This window comes from Anomaloglossus baeobatrachus, chromosome 3 (assembly GCF_048569485.1).
Source record: "Anomaloglossus baeobatrachus isolate aAnoBae1 chromosome 3, aAnoBae1.hap1, whole genome shotgun sequence".
Taxonomy (NCBI): Eukaryota; Metazoa; Chordata; class Amphibia; order Anura; family Aromobatidae; genus Anomaloglossus; species Anomaloglossus baeobatrachus.
Genome location: NC_134355.1, coordinates 204,563,092 through 204,585,927, shown reverse-complemented (window position 1 = coordinate 204,585,927; position 22,836 = coordinate 204,563,092). Strand labels below are relative to the sequence as shown.

The following is a 22,836-nucleotide window of genomic DNA, read 5'->3' as shown; positions in this document are numbered from 1 at the left end:
ACCCCATCCTGGCATATGGCCGCATCCTGCTATATACCCCATCCTGGCATATGGCCGCATCCTGCTATATACCCCCATCCTGCTCATAATATACCCCCATCCTGCTATATACCCCCATCCTGCTCATAATATACCCCCATCCTGCTATATACCCCCATCCTGCTATATGGCCGCATCCTGTGGCACACACAAAAAAAATAAACATTCATACTTTCCTTACCTCACTCCCTGCAGCATCGCTCCTCCCATCAGTGCTGGCAGCAGCGCCGCTGAGTGGAGCCAAACACGATCCCTGCAGCATCGCGATCTTCTCCTGTCTGTGCCGGCCGCGGCTGCGTGGACACGTGCGCACAGCGATGACTTAATCGCTGTGAGCACCGCCAGTCTCCACACAGCCGCGGCCGGCACAGACAGGAGGACATTGCGGTGCTGCAGGGATTGATGTCAGTGAGTATACTGTTTCACTGCACCCCGCGCTGATAATGATTTGCGGGGTGCAGTGAATACAGCCGCACATGATCACTCCAGGCTGTACAGTCATGGCCAAACGTTTTGAGAATGCTACAAATATTAATTTTTACAAAGTCTACTGCTTAAGTTTTTCTAATGGCAATTTGCATATACTCCAGAATGTCATAAAGAGTGATCAGCTTAACAGCAATTACTTGCAAAGTCAATATTGGCTATGAAAATGAACTTTAACCCCCAAAACACATTTCAACATCATTGCATTCCTGCCTTAAAAGGAGCAGCTAACATTGTTTTAGTGATTGTTCCATTAACACAGGTGTGGGTGTTGATGAGGACAGGGCTAGCGATCAATCAGTCATGATTAAGAATAACACCACTGGAAACTTTAAAAGGAGGCTGGTGCTTGGTATCATTGTTTCTCTTCAATTAACCATGGTTATCTCTAAAGAAACACGTGCAGCCATCATTGCTCTGCACAAAAATGACCTAACAGTGAAGAGTATCGCAGCTACAAAGATTGCACCTCAGTCAACAATCTATCGCATCATCAAGAACTTCAAGGAGAGAGCTTTCACTGTTGCCAAAAAGGCTCCTGGGCGCCCAAGAAGGACCAGCAAACGCCAGGACCGTATCTTAAATCTGTTTCAGCTGCGGGATCGGACTACCTGCAGTGCCGAGCTAGCTCAGCAATGGCAGCAGGCTGGTGTGAGTGCTTCTGCACGCACTGTGAGGCGGAGACTCTTTGAGCAAGGCCTGGTTTCAAGGAGGGCAGCAAAGAAGCCACTTCTCTCCAGAAAAAACATCAGGGACCGACTGATATTCTGCAAAAGGTACAGGGAGTGGACTACTGAGGGTAAAGTCATTTTCTCAGATGAATCCCCTTTTCGTTTAAGATTTCTTTATTGTTTTCAAGAAAAATTATATAACAAAGCATGAATATATATAATTTTGTAGTGCCCGGTTTTACAGAATATGGAAAAGTTGCAGTTTGGTCTGGGCATTTAAATCTTATACAGCATATACTACAGTGAACTTTATCGTAGGTCTTACAAGAAAAATTCTTCATAACATCCTTAATGACATCTTATCCCAAGTATATATCAATCGTTTATCTTTTTTTCTATTTAATATGTAGATGCCAATATCATTCTGTATAATCTTGCCTTTATTTCAACAAGTAAACCTATGTACACTAATTAGATAAGCAAGAGAAGGGAAAGAAAGAAAAGCAAGGGATGAAAGGAGAAGAAGAGGGAGAAAGAGAAGAGAAAGAAGGAAAACACGAGAAAGAGAGAAGGGGAGATTCTGTAGGGTTCTGTAACGTGGCACCATGCCATCCTCCCATCAGGAGGGCCACTTCGCCCCGCCAAACATCAGTGTGGCAGCGTGCCCGTGTGTAACCAGGATTGGAATTGTTGTGTTTCTCTGAATTGAAGCCACGGATACCAGGTGGAAAAGCATAGGGAGTCTCTCCCTTCATCAAATGCTCTTATCTCTTCCAAACGTCTCAGGGCATCCATAGCCCCCACCCAGTCTGCTCTTCTCAATGTATAGGTGGACCTCCAATGTTTCGGTATGATCTGTCTCATTGAGATCATGAAGTATGAGAGCAGACCTCTCTTCGCCTTAGAGATTGCCCCCCCGTGCATTGAGAAGAGTGCCACTTCCGGCGAGGGTGTCACTCCCACTTGATGTAAATGATTATAGAGAGCAAAGACGTCTTCCCATAATCCCTGGATCCCTGGACAAGACCACCAAACATGCAGCATTGTGCCCACCGAGGTCTGACACCTCCAGCAAGTGTCTGAGACCTCTGGAAACATTCTGTGGAGCCTCGCGGGTGTCCTGTACCACCGTGCGAGGATTTTATAGTTGAGTTCCTGCATTCTACATGAGATGGTGGATTTGTGTGTTAGGTTAAATGACTTATACCACTGTTCTTTGGAAAAAATCTTTCTCAGTTCTGACTGCCATTGCCCTACATACTCGGGCAGGTCCCCCCCCGTCCCTCCAGACACTGTTATTATGTTGTAGATTATCGAGACTGTGTGGGGAGGTGTTTCTCGAAGGAAACATAGTCTGTTAAATGGAGTCAAGTCCTTATGCATCTCAGGTCTCGGAGACAGGGAGTCTACAAAGCTACGTAGTTGTAAGTATTGAAACCAATGACTTGGCTCTCTTGGCCGGTCATCTAGCAAGGACAACAGTGGTCTTTAACACGTGGGATCCCTCCCGTTGGCATTGAAATCAAGCTGGGACGGATTTCGTGAAGCCAGCATTGGAATGCAGGGTTGCCCACCAGTGGTGTCATAGGGCCCGGTTCCCCTGTCAGCCTATATCGCCTATTGGCCCTCCTCCATGCAGTAGCCAGAGACAAGAGAATCGGGGAAATTCCCAGGGTCTCCAAGTTGATTCTAGATGATAACCAGAAGATTCCCTGCGTCATGGTTGCGTGTAGATCACATTCAATCTCTACCCACAATTTTCTGTCCCTGTTATGGAGGAGATTCAGTATGCAATTGCCCACCGACGCCGCATGGTACGCTTTAAAATCAGGTAGCCCCACCCCTCCGCCCCAGCGAGACCTGTTCAACATGGAGTATTTCAGTCGGGGTCTGGTACCTCGCCATACAAAATTGCTGATCATCTTTTTTAACTTGAGGAAGAAGTTTTCTCCTAGATTCAATGGGATTGTTTGGAACATATATAGTATTTTGGGTAGGACATCCATTTTAATTGTATTGACTCTGCCAAACCACGAGATGGGGAGGTTATGCCAAGCCGTGAGGTCTTTTTGTATGTTTTTTAAAAGGTCTGGAAAATTATGTTCATATAGGTCTTGGTGTTTAGAAGGTATCCTGATCCCCAAATATTTTATGCAATTGCTGTTCCACTTAAAGGGAAAAACGGGTTTGAGGGCATCCTCTTCCACCGACGGTAGCGATACGTTTAGTATCTCTGTTTTTTGTAGGTTTACTTTAAAGTTGGAGAGTCCACCAAAAGTCTCAAACTCCTGTAGTATGGCGGGTAAGCTAATCCTTGGTTGTGTCACATATATCAGGAGGTCATCTGCAAACAGTGCCAGTTTATGAGATGTTGGTCCTATCTGTAACCCCTTTATCGAGGGGTTTTTCCTAAGCGCGTTTGCCAGGGATTCCATTACCAAAATGTATAGGTATGGTGATAGAGGACATCCCTGTCTGGTGCCATTTCCAATATTGAATGGGGTAGACAGGCGTCCTTTCACATCCACTTGTGCCGTTGGTTCACAGTATAGGGCCTTTACCCATTGTAGTAAGCGCGAACGGACGCCAATTGCCTGCAGCATGGCTTCTAAAAAGCCCCAATGGACTCTGTCAAATGCTTTTTCGGCATCGACTGTTAAGAGGCACATTGGGGTTTGGCGTTGTCGGGCTTGGGCTACCAAAGACAAGGTTCTGATTGTATTATCACGCGCCTCCCTCCCTGGAACAAATCCTACCTGGTCTTTGTGTATCAGCTTGGGAATGTAGGGGCCTAATCTCAAAGCTATCATTTTAGAGTATAGTTTAATATCCACGTTTATTAATGAGATAGGTCTGTAATTGGCGCAAGTTAGTGGATCTCTGCCAGGTTTTGGGATTACTGTTATTCGGGCTTGAAGTGTCTGTTTAGGGAACTGGCATGTTTTTGTTATGGAGTTAAAGGCTTTCAACATTATAGAGCTACAGGCTTCTCCACATATTTTGTAGAACCGGGGGGTAAACCCGTCGGGGCCAGGACTTTTGCCAACTTTAAGGGCTTTAATAGCATCGCCTAGTTCAGTGTCTGAGAAATCCTCTTCTAGGCTCTCAGCCTCTGTATCCTCAAGAGGGTCTGGTGCATATTTATTGAGGTATTCTAAGATGTTATGGTGTCTCATGTCAGATAATGGGGCATGTGGAGTTGGGATGTTGTAAAGTTTTGCATAGTAGGTTCTAAATTCTTCTAGTATGTCAGGGGTGGAGTGGATCTGAGTTCCTGTCTGTGAGTTTAGCGAGAGTATTGGAGTTTGTGCATATCTGGGATGTAGGGTTCTGGCCAGTAATCGTCCACTTTTATCTCCAAACTCAAAGATATTCCTGCGGAATTTATCCCTGGCACACAACGATTTTCGATCTAGTATGGATAATATTTGGTGACGAATGTTAGATATTTCTATTTTGAGTATATCACTGGCTCTGGATTTATTTATCGTTTCTTTGTGGCCTAGCTGCAGCAGTAGTTCTTTTAGCTCTCTTGCACTTTCTTTTTTAATTCTGGATCCATGCGATATGCAAACCCCCCGAATCATACATTTTAACGCTTCCCATTTGACCGGGTCTGGTGTAGGATCTGCCGCATGATCTATTTTGACATTTGCAATGGTCTTATGGATATCTTCCAGACACTGCTCATTTTTAAGTAGATTATCATTAAATCTCCAGGTGTGTCCTGTGTCCCCTCTGTCCCTTACCCCAATTTCCCCATACACTGGTGCGTGGTCCGACCAAAGGAAGACATCCATCGAGCAGCCCGGGGATTTGTCCAGCAAGTCATGGGATATGAAGATGTGATCTAATCTGGTGTAGCTGTTGTGTTCTGTGGAATGAAAATTGTAGTCTCTGACTCCGGGATGTAGGACCCTCCAAAGATCAACTAATTTAAGGGATGTCAGTTCCCTTTTCAATCTACGTAGTGCCGAGGAGGGGATTGCGGACCTACCAGAGGACGAGTCCAGGACCGGGTCTAGAACGAGGTTGAAGTCTCCTCCCACGATGATACAGGTGCCACCCGCAAACTCCGCCAGCCCCCTCAAAGTCTCCAGTCCAAAGGATACCTGGTCTTGATTTGGAAAATAGATGTTAGCAATGGTATAGATGTTATTCAAAAAAGATATTTTAAGAAATAACCAGCGTCCCTCCTGGTCAATGAGTGTGTCAAGGATTGTTGGCTGGAACGTTTTGTGGAAGGCAATGGAAACCCCGCATGCCTTCCGACTAGGGTGTGGGCCATGAAACCACGTCGGGTAATTTTTGGTTTTACATTTAGGTGTATTGGAAGCTATGAAGTGTCTCTCTTGGAATAGAGCTATTTTAACTCCCTTCCGATGTAGACGATATAAGATTTGACTCCTCTTTTCAGGTTTATTTAAACCTTTAGTATTGTAGGTGCAAAAGGTTAGGTGCGACATCACAGAAAAGAGTGGGAAGGGGATAGAAAGAGAGAAAAGAAAAGGAAAAAGAAGAAGAGAGGAATAGAAATAAGATAGTTGAGAAAGAAAAGAGGTAAGTAAGCTAAGTAGGACTAGATGGCCTACTGCTCCTGAGTATCTACTAGTAGACTATTGTCTAATGTGGCACTCTGCCACGTCCCTAATAGAGGTACGGGGAAGCCTACGGCACTTCAAGAGCTCCCCCGTCCCCACGACAGACCTCCACATGAAATATGAATAACAATCCACATATGCAATTTAATAATGATCAATAACTTTTCCTTCCCTCCCTCCTCCCAACCCCCGAATTTTTTATATATTTCAAATATAAAACATATGGCACCGGGAGAACACGGTACAACCAACTTAGAAAAATGTAATTAAACCAGAGCTCAATATCAGATCTAGATGAAGTGGAAGGGGAAAAGGGGAGAAGGGGAAAGACAACTGGGGAAAGAAGGATTATGTAACGCAGGGAATGATGCGAAGATAAAGGACCAGTGGGGAGAAGCAGGAAAAATTTGGGGGGCAGGAAAAAAAAAAAAAGTGGGGGAGGGGGTAAGAGTTGAATATGGTGTGTGCTAGAGAGTGATGAGAGTGTGGAGAATGTGGGAAGGTGGGAAGCTGGGAGAGAGAATAGGAAAATAAAAGGTGGGGGAGGGGGTAAGAGTTGAATATGGTGTGTGCTAGAGAGTGATGAGAGTGTGGAGAATGTGGGAAGGTGGGAAGCGGGGAGAGAGAATAGGAAAAAAAAAGGTGGGGGAGGGGGTAAGAGTTGAATATGGTGTGTGCTAGAGAGTGATGAGAGTGTGGAGAATGTGGGAAGGTGGGAAGCGGGGAGAGAGAATAGGAAAAAAAAAAAAAGGGGGGGGGAGGAGATGGTATGATGGGAGAGGTGGGAAAAAGCATTGATATAGTTATGCTCTATAGATATGTAGGTAGATAAACAGTCAAATATAATCAACATGTATCTCGCCTCCTGGCTCCTCCAGTATGTTTCCTTCCTTTCTCTGGATGGTCAGCGATTATCAGCGATGTACATCTCGGGGGGATCCTCCAGCTCGTCTGTTCTGTACTTGTTGCCATTGCTCCCTTGGTGGTAAGGGTGTGGGACCTCCCGGAGTTGGCCAATCTGGCAGGCTGATCATAGGCAGTTCAAAAGTCTCTAAGAAATTAGGAAGATCTCCCAAGGACCGGAGGACTGCCGACTTCCCATTCTTCTTGGCTAGGAGTTGGAAAGGATATCCCCAGCGATATGGAATATCTATCTTTAAGCGACTGGAGTAGTGGTCTTAAGGCCTTACGTAGTTGTAGTGTTCTCCGTGATAGGTCTGGCAGGACAATCAAGGGTGTCCCTTTATATGTACCCGCTCCTTTCTCTCTGCATCTTTGTAGTATGGCCTCCTTTTCTTTATAGAAGTGGACCCGACATATCACATCTCTTGGTCTGGCTGGGTCAGGGGATTTGGGACCCAGGGATCTGTGGATGCGGTCCAGTTCTGTGTGTTGTTCTGGATCACGTTGGAGGAGACGGGTGAAGAATTTTTGTGCCCATTCGTCCAGCTGTGATGGTTCCACTGCCTCTGTGAGGCCTCTAATCCTTAAGTTATTACGGCGATGCCGGTTCTCGATATCATCTAAATGGGTCAAAATGTCCTGTATCTGGGCTGTGTGCTCTGATAGGACTTGTTGATGTGATTCTATATGGGAAAATATCTGTTCCTGCACCTCTTCTGTAGCTGCTACACGCTGGCCAATTTGTTTGATCTCTGATTGTATAGCAGCCATGTCCTGCTTGTGGGATTCCCTTAGTTTCCCCAGCAAAGAGTCCATTTCCTGCCTGGTTGGAATTGATCTGATATGTGCTTTCCAATCCCAATCTTCCTCTTGTACCTGTGACTGGTCTGGTTTATTCTTGTCTCCTTTGTTTCTGCTGGTGGAGGTATTTGAATTGGAGGGTCTTTGTTCCTTAGGTGATGTATGTTGTTGTGGTGGTTTTATTACAGGCTCCTCTCCGGGTGCTGCAGGTCTGCTTCCCATAGCTGCTGGAGTTTGTTGTAATATTGGGCTGGAGCCTTGCTCTGCCTGTAACTCCCCTGGAGATCGTTGTTGTGTCTGGGGCAAGGGGTTATCAGTATTCCCCTCTGTGGTGCCCAGCTTTAATGTGTCTGCATTTAGAGCTGTGCTGGCTGCCAGCACGTGTGGGGGCAGTGAGGTCGCTCCTCTGCATGTTTGCTGAGTGTTATCTCCTGTCTCAGTATCTGCCGGCGCCATCTTGGAGAGAGCAGCAGTGTCAGGCTGAGAGGCTGCAGCCCCAAAAAAGCGGCCGATATCAGCACCTTCTCCCTCCTGGATCTGTGTGCTCGTTGCCCGTTCTCTCCTGCGCGCCATTACCGTCCTGGAGCCCGGTTAGTGCCTGTGTTATTGGAGTTCTGCCGTGGGTCTGTGGGAGCTCCTTCTTTCTGTGTCTTAACACTCCATCGGCTAGCTCCGCCCCCCCTGAATCCCCTTTTCAATTGTTTGGGACATCTGTAAAACAGCTTATTAGGAGAAGAAGAGGTGAGCGCTACCACCAGTCTTGTCTCATGCCAACTGTTAAGCATCCTGAACCGATTCATGTGTGGGGTTGCTTCTCAGCCAAGGGAATCGGCTCACTCACAGTCTTGCCTAAAAACACAGCCATGAATAAAGAATGGTATGAGAATGTCCTCCAAGAGCAACTTCTCCCAACTGTCCAAGAGCAGATTGGCGCCCAACAATGCCTTTTCCAGCATGATGGAGCACCTTGCCATAAAGCAAAGGTGATCACTAAATGGCTCATGGAACAAAACATAGAGATTTCGGGTCCATGGCCTGGAAACTCCCCAGATCTTAATCCCATTGAGAACTTGTGGGCAATCATCAAGAGACGGGTGGACAAACAAAAACCAACAAATTCTGGCAAAATGCAAGCATTGCTTATGCAAGAATGGACAGCTATCAGTCAGGATTTGGTCCAGAAGTTGATTGAGAGCATGCCAGGGAGAATTGCAGAGGTCCTGAAGAAGAAGGGTCAACACTGCAAATATTGACTTGCTGCATTAACTCATTCTAACTGTCAATATAACCTTTTGGTACTCATGATTGCAATTATATTTCTGTATGTGATGTAAACATCAGACAAACACAATTAAAAACCAGAGGGCAACAGATCATGTGAAAATATCATTTTGGTGTCATTCTCAAAACTTTTGTCCATGACTGTAGTTGCCAGGGGTGATCATGGCCGGCTGTTAATTATGCGCGCACCCCCCACCCATGATGGGCATGCATATTAAATGAGCGGCCCACGTGGTCACGGCAGGCGCTGCTGCAGCTTGTTCGTGCCCCCGATGACCCTCATTCCCCGCAGCCCTACATTCAGACTAGAAGACGCACCCCTCACTTCCCCCCAACATTTGGGGGGTAAAAAGTGCGTCTTATAGACCAAAAAATACGGTATGTTTCTAAAGCTCATTGTGCGCATATTCTTCAGGCATATCTGAGGTTCTAGCACAGGCTCGTACTTTACACCTAGACAAACAATTATGCTTTAGAATATATGGTATCATGCATTGTATTAAACAATATAGCTCAACTTTGTGGGACCCAAAAAAAGTGTTGAACTAAATTTATTTTTATGAAGAAATGAAACGTGTGAAAAATGACTATTATTAATAAACTGTTATTAGTAATGAAATCTATATTACATATCCAATAGTGAGTGTCAGAACAGACAGAGAGAGGAGCAAAGATAATCATTTAGCCATTATTCTCCTTCCTGACTAGGCACAATTTTAGGTGTTTTACATGCTCCTTTTAAAGGGAACCTGTCACTAGATTTGTCCCCTATAAGCTGCGGCCATGACCAGTAAAGCCTTATATACAGAATTCTGGAAAACTGTAGAAGTGCCCAGGCTGCTCTATATAACATAAAAAAAAAATTCTTATACTCACCTGGGGGGCAGTCAGGTCCGATTGGCGTCGCTGGTCTCGGTCCTGCACCTCCTCTCTTCCTTCCATAGCTGTCGTCCTTCTTAGCTCAGTGTGCATGGCGCATCCTACATCATCCACACACAGGCCACCATTGCTCTCCTGCGCACTCGCACTTCTTTCTGCTCTCAGGACAGACAGAAGTGCGCAGGACCACAGTGGTGTACTCTATGTGGCTGATGTAGGATGCGCCATGCACACGGAGCAGGAAAGGTGGACGGCGATCGCAAGCAGAGAGGAGACGCCGGACCCAAGGCCATCGATGCCTATCAGACCCAACCATCCCCCAGGTGAGTATAATTAAAGGTCTTTTTTATGGTACGCAGATCAGCTTGGAGACGTGCATATATCATATACAGTATTCTAGAATGCTGTAGGTAAGGGCTTACTGGTAATAAGCGCAGTTTATAGGGGACAAGTCTGGTGACCAGTTCCCTTTAACGGCACCAAAAAATATTCTCTTGATTTTTTGCCTTTTCTTTTTCATTATATATGGAGTTTTATTTTAACATATTAATACCTACTGTTGCTGATTTCTCCTGTAACTATGGCTAGTACCAAATATTAGCCTCCAAGGGAAAATTCAGTCTCCTGCCTGCATACCAGAGCAGACTGTGTTTCCATCGACCCAGCAGCTCCTGCTCTAACACTACATTCAGAGCTGATATGTACCCTGGGTTTGCGGAAGGAAACACTGTCATTGCTTTCTATACTGTGTACACTGAATACTGCAATCAGGAAGGCAGACAAGGTAATAAACCCTCTCTGCATTCTCTGTGGGAGGTTTGGCTTTGTGTGGTTGCTGGCTTCTGCGTCTGGACGATCTCATGCAGGCAGCTTACTTTTGTATTGATATTTTAGAACATCAGTGCAAATTAAAATGTAGACTACCTTTACCTGTATATAAAGTCTATAGGCAGTCTGTAAGTAGTTTATTTTGTTTATTTGGTAGCACAAAATTATAAAACCTTACACAGAGGCTTCTTTAAACTAAAGCAGCACCTGAAAGCAAAGTTTATATCCATATAATTCCCCTCTGTAAAATGCTAACACTATATAGAAAATACAAAAGCAAGGTGATGGGAAGGAAATTAAGAAACTGAAAGGGGAAGGGTATCAGATGTTATAATGGCATTCTAATCCTGGTTATGCTCATATTCAACCTGTGCCTTATCGTTAAGGTTGTCACCCTTAACAGTACGGCAAAAACGACAGGTTCATTTTTTTTATTATTATTATTATTATTATTAATCAACAAAAACACATGGTATACACTACTACGCCATTTACCGATCAGATTAATTAATTTTATATTTTGATAGATCGGGCATTTCTCTAGTCCCTTCCACGACAGCATAGGAGGTTGTCTCTCCACGCCCTAATTGGGACAGGAAGTTCAAGAGGTTTAAAAGGACCCTCCCACCTCCCACAGCCAGTGTCTTTCCTGTCCCCATGGGGCATGGAGAGGTTTTGTTTTTCTCCTATGCTGTGGTGGCCGGCGACCTGCAGTGTATATTTTTTTTTTTTTTTTCCACCTATTACCTTCAGCCGGACAGCATCGGTCGGGCCTTCGCCGCTCCTCCCTTGCTGTTCCCTCACGCTGTGGGGGACCGCTGCTCCAGCCTTCCGGATCCTCCTGAGGGGTGATGCAGGCTGTTGAGCTCCCCGGCTGGCGTCCTCCCTGAGCCGCCGGCCGCTTCCCGCATGCACGCTGCCGGAGCGATCCGGAAGTGCTCCCGGGGGCGGGACTTCCGGTCTTGCGGATTTCCGGTCGAGCGCTTCCGGTTTGCGGAGGCAGCGTGGTGGCACGCCGACAGTGACTCGGCCTGCCCAGGACCGGATGCGGGAGGCGGGGAAAACGTGCACCGTCACTGGGGTGGCAGGCCCTTTTCCATAAGGGCTGCCATGAAGACATCAGATCATGGTAAGACCGTGCTCCCTGTCATGTCTTCCGCTGCAGCTGCCTCTGCAGAACCCAGTGTGCCCCCTGCTACTGTGAGTATGGAGGGGAATGGTCCCTCGGACATAGGTCTCATCAGTTGATTTATGGCTCTCTGCTCTGTGTTTTCTAGGAGGACAAGGCCACCAAGAAAACTGACAGAAATGAGAAATCAGAGAAGCCTGAGAAGTCAGAAAAAACTGACAAGTCCGATAAGCCTGATAGACCTGACAGAGTGGACAAAATTAAAAAATGTCCCATCTGTATAAAGAAGCTCCCTGCAGTATGGGATAAAAAGCTTTGCCAGCAATGTACGGACCAGATTATTAGGGCCGAACAACCATCTCTGATAGATGAGTTGCGGTCCATGATGAAACAGGAGATTAGGGCCTCACTGGCTTCTCTCCCTGTTCCTGGCCCTGTTCCTGGCCCTGTTCCTGGCCCTGTTCCTGGCCCTGTTCCTGGCCCTGTTCCTGGCCCTGCTACTGGACCCTCTCCTCCAAAAAAGAGGAGACTCCAGTCGACCCCTTCTGATCAGGAGGACGCTGATTCCACCTCTGAGGGTCCTGATGACGGGATTCCATCTGGGGGGTCTGACCAGTCCTTTCTCTTTCACTCAGAAGAGTTGGGGGATCTTATTGAGGCAGTTCGGAGCACGATGGGTTTAGAGGAAGTGCAGTCTCTTCCTTCAATCCAGGACGAAATGTTTGCTGGCCTGAAGTCAGTCAAACGATTGGGATTCCCAGTTCATGCCAATATATTGGATATTATCTCTCAGGAATGGGAATGTCCTGAGAGGCGGGTACGGAGTGACCTTAGACGCCGGTTTCCTCTGGAACCTTCGGGACTACATTGGGAGATCCCAAGGGTGGACATTCAGGTGGCTAGGGTAGCTAAGCAAACGGCTCTTCCTTTTGAGGATACTTCCCAACTGAAGGATCAAATGGATAGGAAGGTAGAGGGCTTGATGAAGCGGTCCTGGGAGGCATCGTCTTCCTCTATTCAAGCCAACATTGCCTCCACCTGTGTATCCAGGTCCCTAATTAGGTGGTTAGACCAGTTGGAGGCTCATATTTCACAAGGGACCCCTAGGGAGGAATTACTAGAATCCCTTCCCTTGCTTAGGAAGGCTACCTGTTTTCTGGCAGATACCTCGGTGGAATCTGTCCGCCTGGCAGCCAGGACCTCGGTGCTTTCTAACTCTGCCCGACGTGCCCTCTGGCTTAAGGCCTGGAGTGGAGACTCCACCTCTAAAATGAGGCTTTGTTCCCTTCCGTTTAAAGGGGATTTAGTGTTTGGGCCTGCCCTGGATGATATCCTGGACAAGGCGACTGATCGTAAGGCCTTGCCCGATCCTAGACCTAGCAGGAAGCGGTCCTTTCCTCCCTCGATGCCTCAGGCCTCCCAGCCCAGAGGGAAAGGGAAGGCAGGCAGGTGGAGCTATCCCAAAGGTAGAGGGAGAAACATCCTCATCCCTCCACATCAGCAACGTCCTCAGCAGGACAAACAGTGACTCGGCCCGGGTGGGGGGAAGACTCTCAGCGTTTCTTACCCAGTGGCAGTCCATAACCTCTTGCCAATGGGTTCTGAAGATCATCTCGGACGGTCTTCTCATAGAATTCCTTTCCCCCCCTCTTCCGGGTCTCCGAGTCACTGCGCTGGCGTCACCGGGTTCACAGACTCTGTTGTACACAAAGATTATAGAGCTAGTACACTCGGGGGTCGTTTCCCCAGTCCCGCGTCAGGAAGAAGGGGTAGGACACTACTCCCGTCTCTTCCTGGTCAAGAAGCCATCCGGCGACGTCCGTATAATTATCAATTTAAAAAGTCTAAACCGTCAGGTCAGGTACCGGCGGTTCAAGATGGAGTCAGTGAAATCAGCTATTCCCCTGATAGGTCTACACCATCAGATGGCCTCTATCGATCTGAAAGACGCCTACTTCCATGTACCCGTCCATCCGGGACACAGACAATACCTCAGGTTTGCGGTGCTTCACGGGGAGGAAGTACTTCATTTCCAATTCAATGTACTTCCCTTCGGGATCTCCTCAGCTCCAAGAATCTTTTCCAAGATCATGGCAGAGGTGGTCGCCTTCATAAGATTGCAGGGTATCTGTCTAGTTCCGTATCTGGACGACTTTCTTCTCATGGCTCCGTCTGCTCCAACCCTCCGGAACCATGTGGAGAGGTCTTTGGGAATCCTTCGGTCTCTGGGATGGATTCCCAATCTCAAAAAATCACAGTTAACCCCCTCCTCCACTCGGCAGTTTCTCGGAGTGCTGCTGGACTCCGACAGACAGGCATCCTTTCTCCCAGAGGGCCACAGGTTAGCTCTGTTATCCAAAATATCAAAACTCCGCAGGCAGGCTCGCCCGACGCTTCGAGCGGCTATGTCGGCCCTGGGTTCCATGACATCCTGCATTCCCTCGGTCAGGTGGGCTCAGGCCCATTCTCGGTGTCTCCAGGATCATATCCTGACACATTGGGACAGACTCCCGTCATCCCTAAACAGAAGGTTTCGCCTCTCGGGGTCCGTCTCCTCTTCCCTTCTCTGGTGGCTGAGTCCCGCCAACCTGCAGGTGGGGGTTGCTTGGACTCAGAGTCCCCTGGTTACACTGACCACAGATGCCAGCCTACGAGGGTGGGGGGCAATGGTGGCAAATTCCCCATTTCAAGGGGTCTGGAGTCCTTACGTCAGTTCCCAATCCTCCAACTACCGGGAGCTCAGGGCAGTCAGGGAAGCCCTCCTTGCGGCTCAGGACCTCGTCCGGGACTCTCACGTCCTGGTATATTCAGACAATGTCACTACGGTGGCACATCTCCGCCATCAGGGCAGTACACGCTCGGGCGCCCTGAAATCAGTGTCCTCCCGAATCTTTCAATGGGCAGAACAATCTCTGCTCTCCCTTTCTGCGGTCCATCTGAAGGGCTCCCTCAATCTTCAGGCGGATTTCCTGAGTCGTCGGGATGTTCATCCGGGGGAATGGAGCCTGGATCAGGCGGTGTTCTGCTCTCTAGTGGCGAGGTGGGGTACACCAGAGGTGGACCTCTTTGCCTCGGCAGGGAATCGCAAGGTCGCCACATATTTCTCCCTGAACCCAAGGGACGAGGCGTTAGGGGTAGACGCTTTCTGCCACAGTTGGTCCTTTCGCCTCGCTTACGCGTTCCCCCCTCTTCCTCTTCTCGCACGGGCCCTGAGGAAGATCAGAGACGAGGGGGTCCCAACTATACTGGTGGCCCCTCTGTGGCCCCGGAGGAGTTGGTACAGCCTGGTCCTGACGCTAGGAATCGACGGCCCAATCCTCTTAGGTTCGGACCCAAGCTTACTGTCGCAGGGTCCGATTTTCCATCCGGCTCCTCAGAAACTCAACCTGTCTGCCTGGCTTCTGAGGCCCGGGCACTGAAGGCCCAAGGGCTTTCTGACAAAGTTGTGGCTACGCTGCAGAAGAACCGTAAACCTGTGACTAATAGTATATACAACAAAATCTGGAAGAGATTTTCCTCCTGGTGTGGTTCTCGGCCTCCTGACCCTCTTCGGCCTAATATTGCACAGATTCTGGACTTTCTCCAAAGTGGTTTAGACTTAGGTCTTAGGCCTAGCACCCTGAAAGTTCAGGTGTCAGCACTCAGTGCAGTCTTTGACACGGCTCTGGCAGATCATCGTTGGATCCGTCGGTTCTTTGTGTCCGCTAGTAGACTCTGTCCACGTCAGAGGGTCCTGACGCCTCGCTGGGATCTCAATGTGGTCCTTACAGGACTATCTCAGTCTCCGTTTGAACCTCTGTGCTCTTGTAACATTCGTTCCCTTTCTCACAAGACTGCTTTTCTTGTGGCTATTACATCTGCTCGCAGAGTCGGCGAACTTCAGGCTTTGTCTGTTAGGGAACCTTACCTGACCATCAGAGATGACAGCATTGTTTTTCAGCTGGACCCTTCCTTCCTTCCCAAGGTGGTTTCGGATTTTCACCGTTCGCAGTCCATCGTCCTGCCTTCCTTCTGTCAAAATCCTCGGACTCCGGGTGAGGAAGTGTTTCATTCTTTGGATGTCCGTCGGATAGTGTTGCACTACCTAGAAGTTACTGCTTCTTGGCGCCTTGATTCTAACCTGTTCATCCAGCCCTTTGGCCGCAATAAGGGCAAGAAGGTGGCTAAGAGTACAGTCGCCAACTGGATTGTGCGAGCAATTAGAGATGCCTACCTCGCTCAGCATCTCTCTCCGCCTACTGGATTCACGGCGCACTCCACCAGGGCTACCTCTGCCTCCTGGGCCGAACGGGCAGGGGCCTCCCCTGAGCAGATCTGCAAGGCGGCTACGTGGTCTTCGCTCCATACTTTCACGAAGCATTATCGTCTGGATCTGGATTCCAACAGGGATTTGGCCTTTGGCAGGAAAGTCCTGCAGGCTGTGGTCCCCCCCTAGGTATCAATTCTTTGGTATTCCTCCTATGCTGTCGTGGAAGGGACTAGAGAAATAAGAATTATTCTTACCGATAATTCGGTTTCTAGGACCTTCCACGACAGCAGGTAATTCCCTCCCCTATGTATTCATGTATTCCTGAATGTGTAGTACTTCTCATATGCTATGGATTCTTTGTAAGACACTGGCTGTGGGAGGTGGGAGGGTCCTTTTAAACCTCTTGAACTTCCTGTCCCAATTAGGGCGTGGAGAGACAACCTCCTATGCTGTCGTGGAAGGTCCTAGAAACCGAATTATCGGTAAGAATAATTCTTATTTCTGAGCCTGGCGATACCAAGTGTGTGTATATTTTTTTATTTTTTTAACGCTTTAATTTTTAATGGGGTGAATGGGGGGGGGGGATTTGAACTTTTTAGGATTTTTTTAATTTTTCAAAACTTTTTTTTTAAACTTTTTCTTTATTTTACTAGTCCCCCTAGGGGGCTATTAGGATCAGCTGTCTGATTGCTCATTCATTTCTCCCAATGAGAGCAGCTCCGCTCAGACCGGGAGAAACGCTCATCACTTGAAACTTGCAGTACTCGATTCCTGGTTAAAGGACCTGAGTCATGTGAGCTACACATGACCCTGTGTTAGCTACCATGACAACCATCGGATCCACGTGATCACGTCACCTGACTTCCGATGGCTGTCTGTGAGTATGAGATCACCGCGATCGCCATTAAAATGGCGCTGGCACATCTTGACAACGCCATTTAAGGGGTTAACCGGTACGGGGGGATAGTGATTCCACTTGTACCTGCGTGGCACACATGTCAGCTGTACAAATCAGCTGACATGCGCGGATCCCCATCTGCAGCCCGCAGCAGCAGGTGGGGATTAACATTATGACTGCAGGGACGTAATATTACTGCCCGCGGTTGTTAAGGGGTTAACTGTCGTTTTTATTTTTAACTAATAATTCAGTCCCTCGAGTACGTTTCTGGAGGAGTTTTCAATCTGTCGCACTTTTATGTGAATTTTTTTTTTTTTCTTTTTTTTTAACTGATTTTCAACTTCTGGCAGAAAGACATAAAAACTGATTATAGACTAAAAAAAAAAAAAATTGCGTCAAATTAAAGGGATTCAGTCAGCAAAATTTGACTGCTCTGGCCAAGTACAGGCGCTCGGTGCATCATGGTGGGCTAATCATTTAAATACATCTTTTCACCTGCTGGTTTTGCCTCTACTTCTACCCTTATCTGGATCTGTGAAGCCAGAGCTGTCAATCAAGAGAGAGAGGTGGAGATTGAGGGAAAACAAGCAGCTGAGACAGTGTATTTAAATGGTTGGCCGAGCAGTCCCTTCAATAAACCACGTGCGCCAATATGGAAAATGTGGCCCAAAAAATGTCAATGAAAACCACAAGACAAAGATTAGTCACTTGAATAAATCGCAAATGATGAATATGGCCACTGCCTGAAATGGATATGTACCTGCATGTACAATTCAGTAGATTCTTCTTTGTTTGTACAGATGCTGATAATCATAAATCCCTTCATAAAGTGTGTTTTTGTATTTTCCAGAGTTCCTGATCATCAAGATATTGCATTTGGAGCTTTACAGCAGGGGTCAAACTGCTTGGATACACTTGGTCATTTTGCAGATGGAGTTGTTGGCGTTTATGAATGCCATAATGCTGGAGGCAACCAGGTAGGTGGAAAGATGATCCCACAGTTGTGGTTTTCAGTTGGGTAAATTCTACAATTTACCTTGAATGTAATAATAATGACTTATAATGTATTAGTCAGTGTACCCATTAAATATGGTGTGAAATTATGTATATGAATATTAATATGCATAAATCATTAAACCCTATATGAGTTTAATAGAGAAATCTGTCATGATGGCAAATACTTTAGAAGAAAATATTTCTTATGGTAGGTCATTGGACATTCTTATATGGATGGTCATGTGCCAAGAGTCGTTTGTTTGCTGTGAATTCCCGTGGCACGGGAAAAAAAAAAAAAAATCGAGGGTGAAAGCTTCCGACATCTGTTTGAGCATGCGCATTGATGTCCTAGGCTCTCCCCCCAGTAGACAAAGCAAGGTGCGCCTGTTCGGGCCTGCAATGCAAGCACAGGCTTGAGTTTGCGTTGCGCTATGTGAATAATGCAGAACCTGTCTTCCGCATCAATCAAACCTGGAGGACAATGATTAGGAAAAAGGTGGCCCACACAATGCATTGATGACAGCCACCGGACCGGACCATGATAATTCACATGGTGCCGGAGATATTCAAGTCAGAAGTTACGTCACAAGCTCTCAATAAAAGTCTGAGAGCCTGACGCCTGTCTCGCACCATGAAACACTAAAGCGATCTGGCACAAACTGCTGGAGACCAACTCGCGCTGTACCAACAAAGGGTGTAAGTGTCGGAGGGGAGTTTAAGATTGGTGGTAGGGATCTTAGATGAAAAGCACCACAACATCGGTAGCTGCTCCTACTCCATGTCCTGATGTGTAGCCTTGAACCTGGATAAATGAAAATTTGTAAAACTTGTTAAAATGCCCATTTAGAGCATTTTTTATTCTGCCCTGCCAAGGTACTTTTTACAGTATAAACAAAATGAAACTTTATTGTCACTGGGACCAGGGTTTTCGCAAAGTGACATTTTTAGCAAGCTGTGCATTATTAGAAATGAGGTAAGCAGAGAGCAAACAAAAAGCACATTTCAAATCAAAGGAATGTAAATGTGTGCCCAAAGTCATGGATAATGGCTAATACAGAAATCAAGATTCAAGGAGAAAAAATTTCTGTACAGCAACAGCAAAGTCATTTAAAAAATACAATTGTTTATTAGAAAACTGTTAAAAATAACAAATACAGATGTTATAAACAGTGGTCAGCAGGTGGCGCCAACAGACCAAAAAACGAGAACTGCAACATAAGATAATAATTGGTGTAGGGATTCTCATCAATCCAAAAGGACCTCTGATAGTGACAATGTAGAAAATGAAAACCAAAATGGTCTAAGAGTTAGAGCAGTACAAAACCTGCCGTCACTGTCAGAGCGGAGTAAGGAGGATCCCAACAAAAAATTATAAATTAGAAATGGACACAAAATAAACAGCAGTGAATACCTTGTGTTGGTGAGGGCACCGGCACAGTCCCTACATGCACGTTTCGGTACACACCTTCTTCCGGGGAAAATATGTTAAAATAAGTAGAAAACTATTATGTAAAATAGGTTTTTTTTCTTCCATTGTTGTTTAATTTCTCCTCTATCTTTAGGAATGGGCTTTAACGAAGGACAAATCCGTCAAGCATATGGATCTTTGTCTTACTGTTGTGGATCGAGCACCAGGTTCACTATTAAAGCTGCAGGGCTGCAGAGAAAATGACACTAGACAAGTAAGAGCAATGATTTTGTGTTATGGTTGTACCTCTGAAAACGTTAATGTCCCTTGAATATTTCAAAATGCAAGTGAGACAATATTTTTTTTTTTTTTCTTTTTCGTGGTATTTTAAGTAGATGATGTTACACTACATAATGAGGTGTTTGACTTTTAACCTTCTATGCAATGTGACATATTAGTACATCACACATGTGGTGCTGCTGTGTGGAGTGGGCTCGGGAAATGAGCTTGTACCATACCTGGGAGATGCCGGCTGTGATACAGGAGCGACCAGATCGGTGCTGTTTAATTATTTAAATGTAGTGCTGATTGGTTAACATGGCAGCGGAAGGCCCCCTAAGGCTGCAGCTTTACTCCCCCCTGTGAAGCCCACGTCAATTTAACTGTATATTGCAATACAATATTATTGCAGTGTATATAGAGGAAGCGATCAAACAATCTCTGATTTAAATCCTCTAGGGACTCGTGAGTAAGAAATAAATATATTATATTCAAATTATCCCTTTCTTTTCATTTAATAACACAGGTCTGCAATGGTAAAATTATTTAAGACATGACTTTTTATATATTTTCGATCACTGAACTCAGTTTAAAATGTAGAAAAAATGCCATCATGTACAATTTTTTCACGAACACTGACTCCATTGGCTCAACGAGCCACAGCTTTTTTTTCACAGGTCGAATTAAATGATTTAGTCAGGGACTTGGACCTTCCTGAATATTCTGCAGAATGTTTGGGCTCTAGACTACAGGAAAATAAACTGCTAGCTCCTGGTACCTGTTTTTCATGGTAAAAAAGCAGAGAAAATAAATTCCTTCCATACTTTTCTCAAGACTGAGCTCTAGTGTATTGCTGTGATGTTCCTTGGCTGATGAAACATTTTTTACATTGAGTATAATGTGAGCAAGTAGAGACTCTCGTTATTGATTGTTCCAAAAAAAGTCTGAAAGCTGCTACTGCACATGGGGAGCAAGTATGCTCAGTGCCTGTGGGGCATCCTGTGCAATTGAAGAAAAGCTACAAGAATTTATGATTTATTCTCAAGAAAGTTATCTACGAGGATCAAGCATTGGTCAGTATGTGGTGATCTGAAAGCTTTCCCTTTGCTCCTTGGGCAGCAAGGTGGATACACGAAGTACCCATGCTTTTGTTGTGAATGGAACAGCCAGAATAGGACTCCTCACTGGTGCCAAGTTGGCCTGCAAGAACATCATAGTTACATAGTTACTTAGGTTGAAAAAAGACCTAGGTCCATCTAGTTCAACCTTCCTCCACCAGTTCTACATTTAGTCACATCGTTGCAACCTAGACTCAAGAACATACTGTGTTTTTCCAAAAATAAGACTGTCTTATACTTTTTTGCCCCCAAAAAGCGCTAGAGCTTATTTTTGGAGTACAACACCTGGCAAAAATTATGGAATCACCTGGCTCTGAGAATGTTCATTCAGTTGATTACTTTTGTTTAAAGGGAACCTGTCAGCAGAATTTTCGCTATTAAACTAAAAGAATCCCCTCCTACCGCTGTTCGCCATATCCCAGTGTTCATTTACATAGATGAGGCCACTGCCCTCATGTTCCGCAGTGCTCCGGAAGTCTCGCGCATGCGCAGTGGCACTATCGCGGGACTGAGCACTGTTTTTAAAACGCGAGCGCCGGTGATGTTGTTGTGCAGGCGTGAGATTATGGGCGGGTACTTGGATGGTGCTGGTGATGACATTCACTGCGCCACCCATAATCTCGTGCCTGCACAATAACATCACTGGCGCTTGCGATTTGAAAACAGTGCTCAGTCCCGTGATAGTGCCACTGCGCATGCGCAAGACTCCCGGAGCACTGCGGAACATGAGGGCGGTGGCCTCATCTATGTAAATGAACACTGGGGGACGGCGAGCAGCGGCAGGAGGGGGGATAACAGACGAAATACAGCCCGCCCACGGGGCCAGCAAACCTCATTACCATAGCAAAAGGTAATATTTTATAAAGTTGTTACTTAGGTCTGAAAAGGGGGGCCAGTAGCAAGATAAACTAAAAGAATTCCCTTCTGCAGCTCCTGGCCTGCATTCTATAAAGGTTCAATAGCGAACATTCTGGTGACAGCTTCCCTTTAAAAAAAGCAGATCACAGAGATGGCACAAAACTAAAGTCATTTCAAATGGTAACTTTCTGACTTTAAGAAACACTAAAAAAATCATAAAAACAATGTGCTAGCCAGTAACGGTTACTTTTTAAGACCAAACAGGGGGGAAAAATGGAATCACTCAATTATGAGGAAAAAATTATGGAATCACCCTGTAAATTTTCATTCCCAAAACTAACACCTGCTTCAAATAAGAACTGCTTGTTAGTCTGCATCTAAAAAGGAGTGATCACACCTTGGAGAGCTGTTGCACCAAGTGGACTGACATGAATCATAGCTCCAACATGAGAGATGTCAATTGAAACAAAGAAGAAGATTATCAAACTCTTAAGAGGGTAAATCATCATGCAATGTTGCAAAAGATGTTGGTTGTTCACAGTCAGCTGTGTCTAAATTCTGGACCCATTACATACAACATGGGAAGATTGTTAAAGGCAACCAGACTGGTAGACCAAGGAAGATATCAAAGCGTCAAGACAAATGAGGAACGAATAAGAGGAAACTGGAGTCAATGTCTGTGACCGAACTGTAAGAAACCGCCTAAAGGAAATGTGATTTATATACAGAAAAGCTAAACAATAAAAAAGATAAAAAGATGACTGCCTGAACAGAACATGTAAATCTCCACAGTCATTGATGATATGGGGCTGCATGTCAGGTAAAGGCACTGGGGAGATGGCTGTCATTACATCTTCAATAAATGCTCAAGTTTACATTGATATTTTGGACACTCTTCTTATCCCATCAATTGAAAGGATATTTGGGGATGATGCAATAATTTATCAAGATGATAATACATCCTGCCATAGAGCCAAAACTGTGAAAACATTCCTTGAAAGAAGATACATAAGCTCAATGACATGGCCTGCAAATAGTGCAGATCTCAATCCAATTGAAAATCTTTGGTGGAAGTTGAAGAAAATGGTCCATGACAAGGCTCCAACCTGCAAAGCTGATCTGGCAAGAGCAATCAGAGAAAGTTGGAGCCAGATTGATGAAGAGTACTGTTTGTCACTCATTAGGTTCATGCCTCAGAGACTGCAAGCTGTTATAAAAGCCAGAGGTGGTGCAACAAAATACTAGTGATGTATTGGAGTGTTCTTTTGTTTTTCATGATTCCATCATATTTACCTCATAATTGAGTGATTCCATTATTTTTTCCCCCTTTTTGGTCTCGAAAAGTAACAGTTACTGGCTAGCACATTATTTTTTTCATGATTATTTTTTTTTTAGTGTTTCTTAAAGCCAGA

At 45.8% G+C, this 22,836-nt stretch overlaps 1 protein-coding gene across 1 annotated transcript in view; it reads left to right on the top strand.

The window, feature by feature from the left end:
• The window catches only part of GALNT2 (polypeptide N-acetylgalactosaminyltransferase 2), a 188,410-nt gene that overhangs the window by 158,885 nt on the left and 6,689 nt on the right, over nucleotides 1-22,836 (top strand). Inside the window, exons 14-15 of the mRNA XM_075339693.1 lie at nucleotides 17,616-17,742; nucleotides 19,324-19,443. Coding sequence (XP_075195808.1) covers nucleotides 17,616-17,742; nucleotides 19,324-19,443 — 247 coding nt within the window. The remainder of the gene's footprint in view (nucleotides 1-17,615; nucleotides 17,743-19,323; nucleotides 19,444-22,836) is intronic.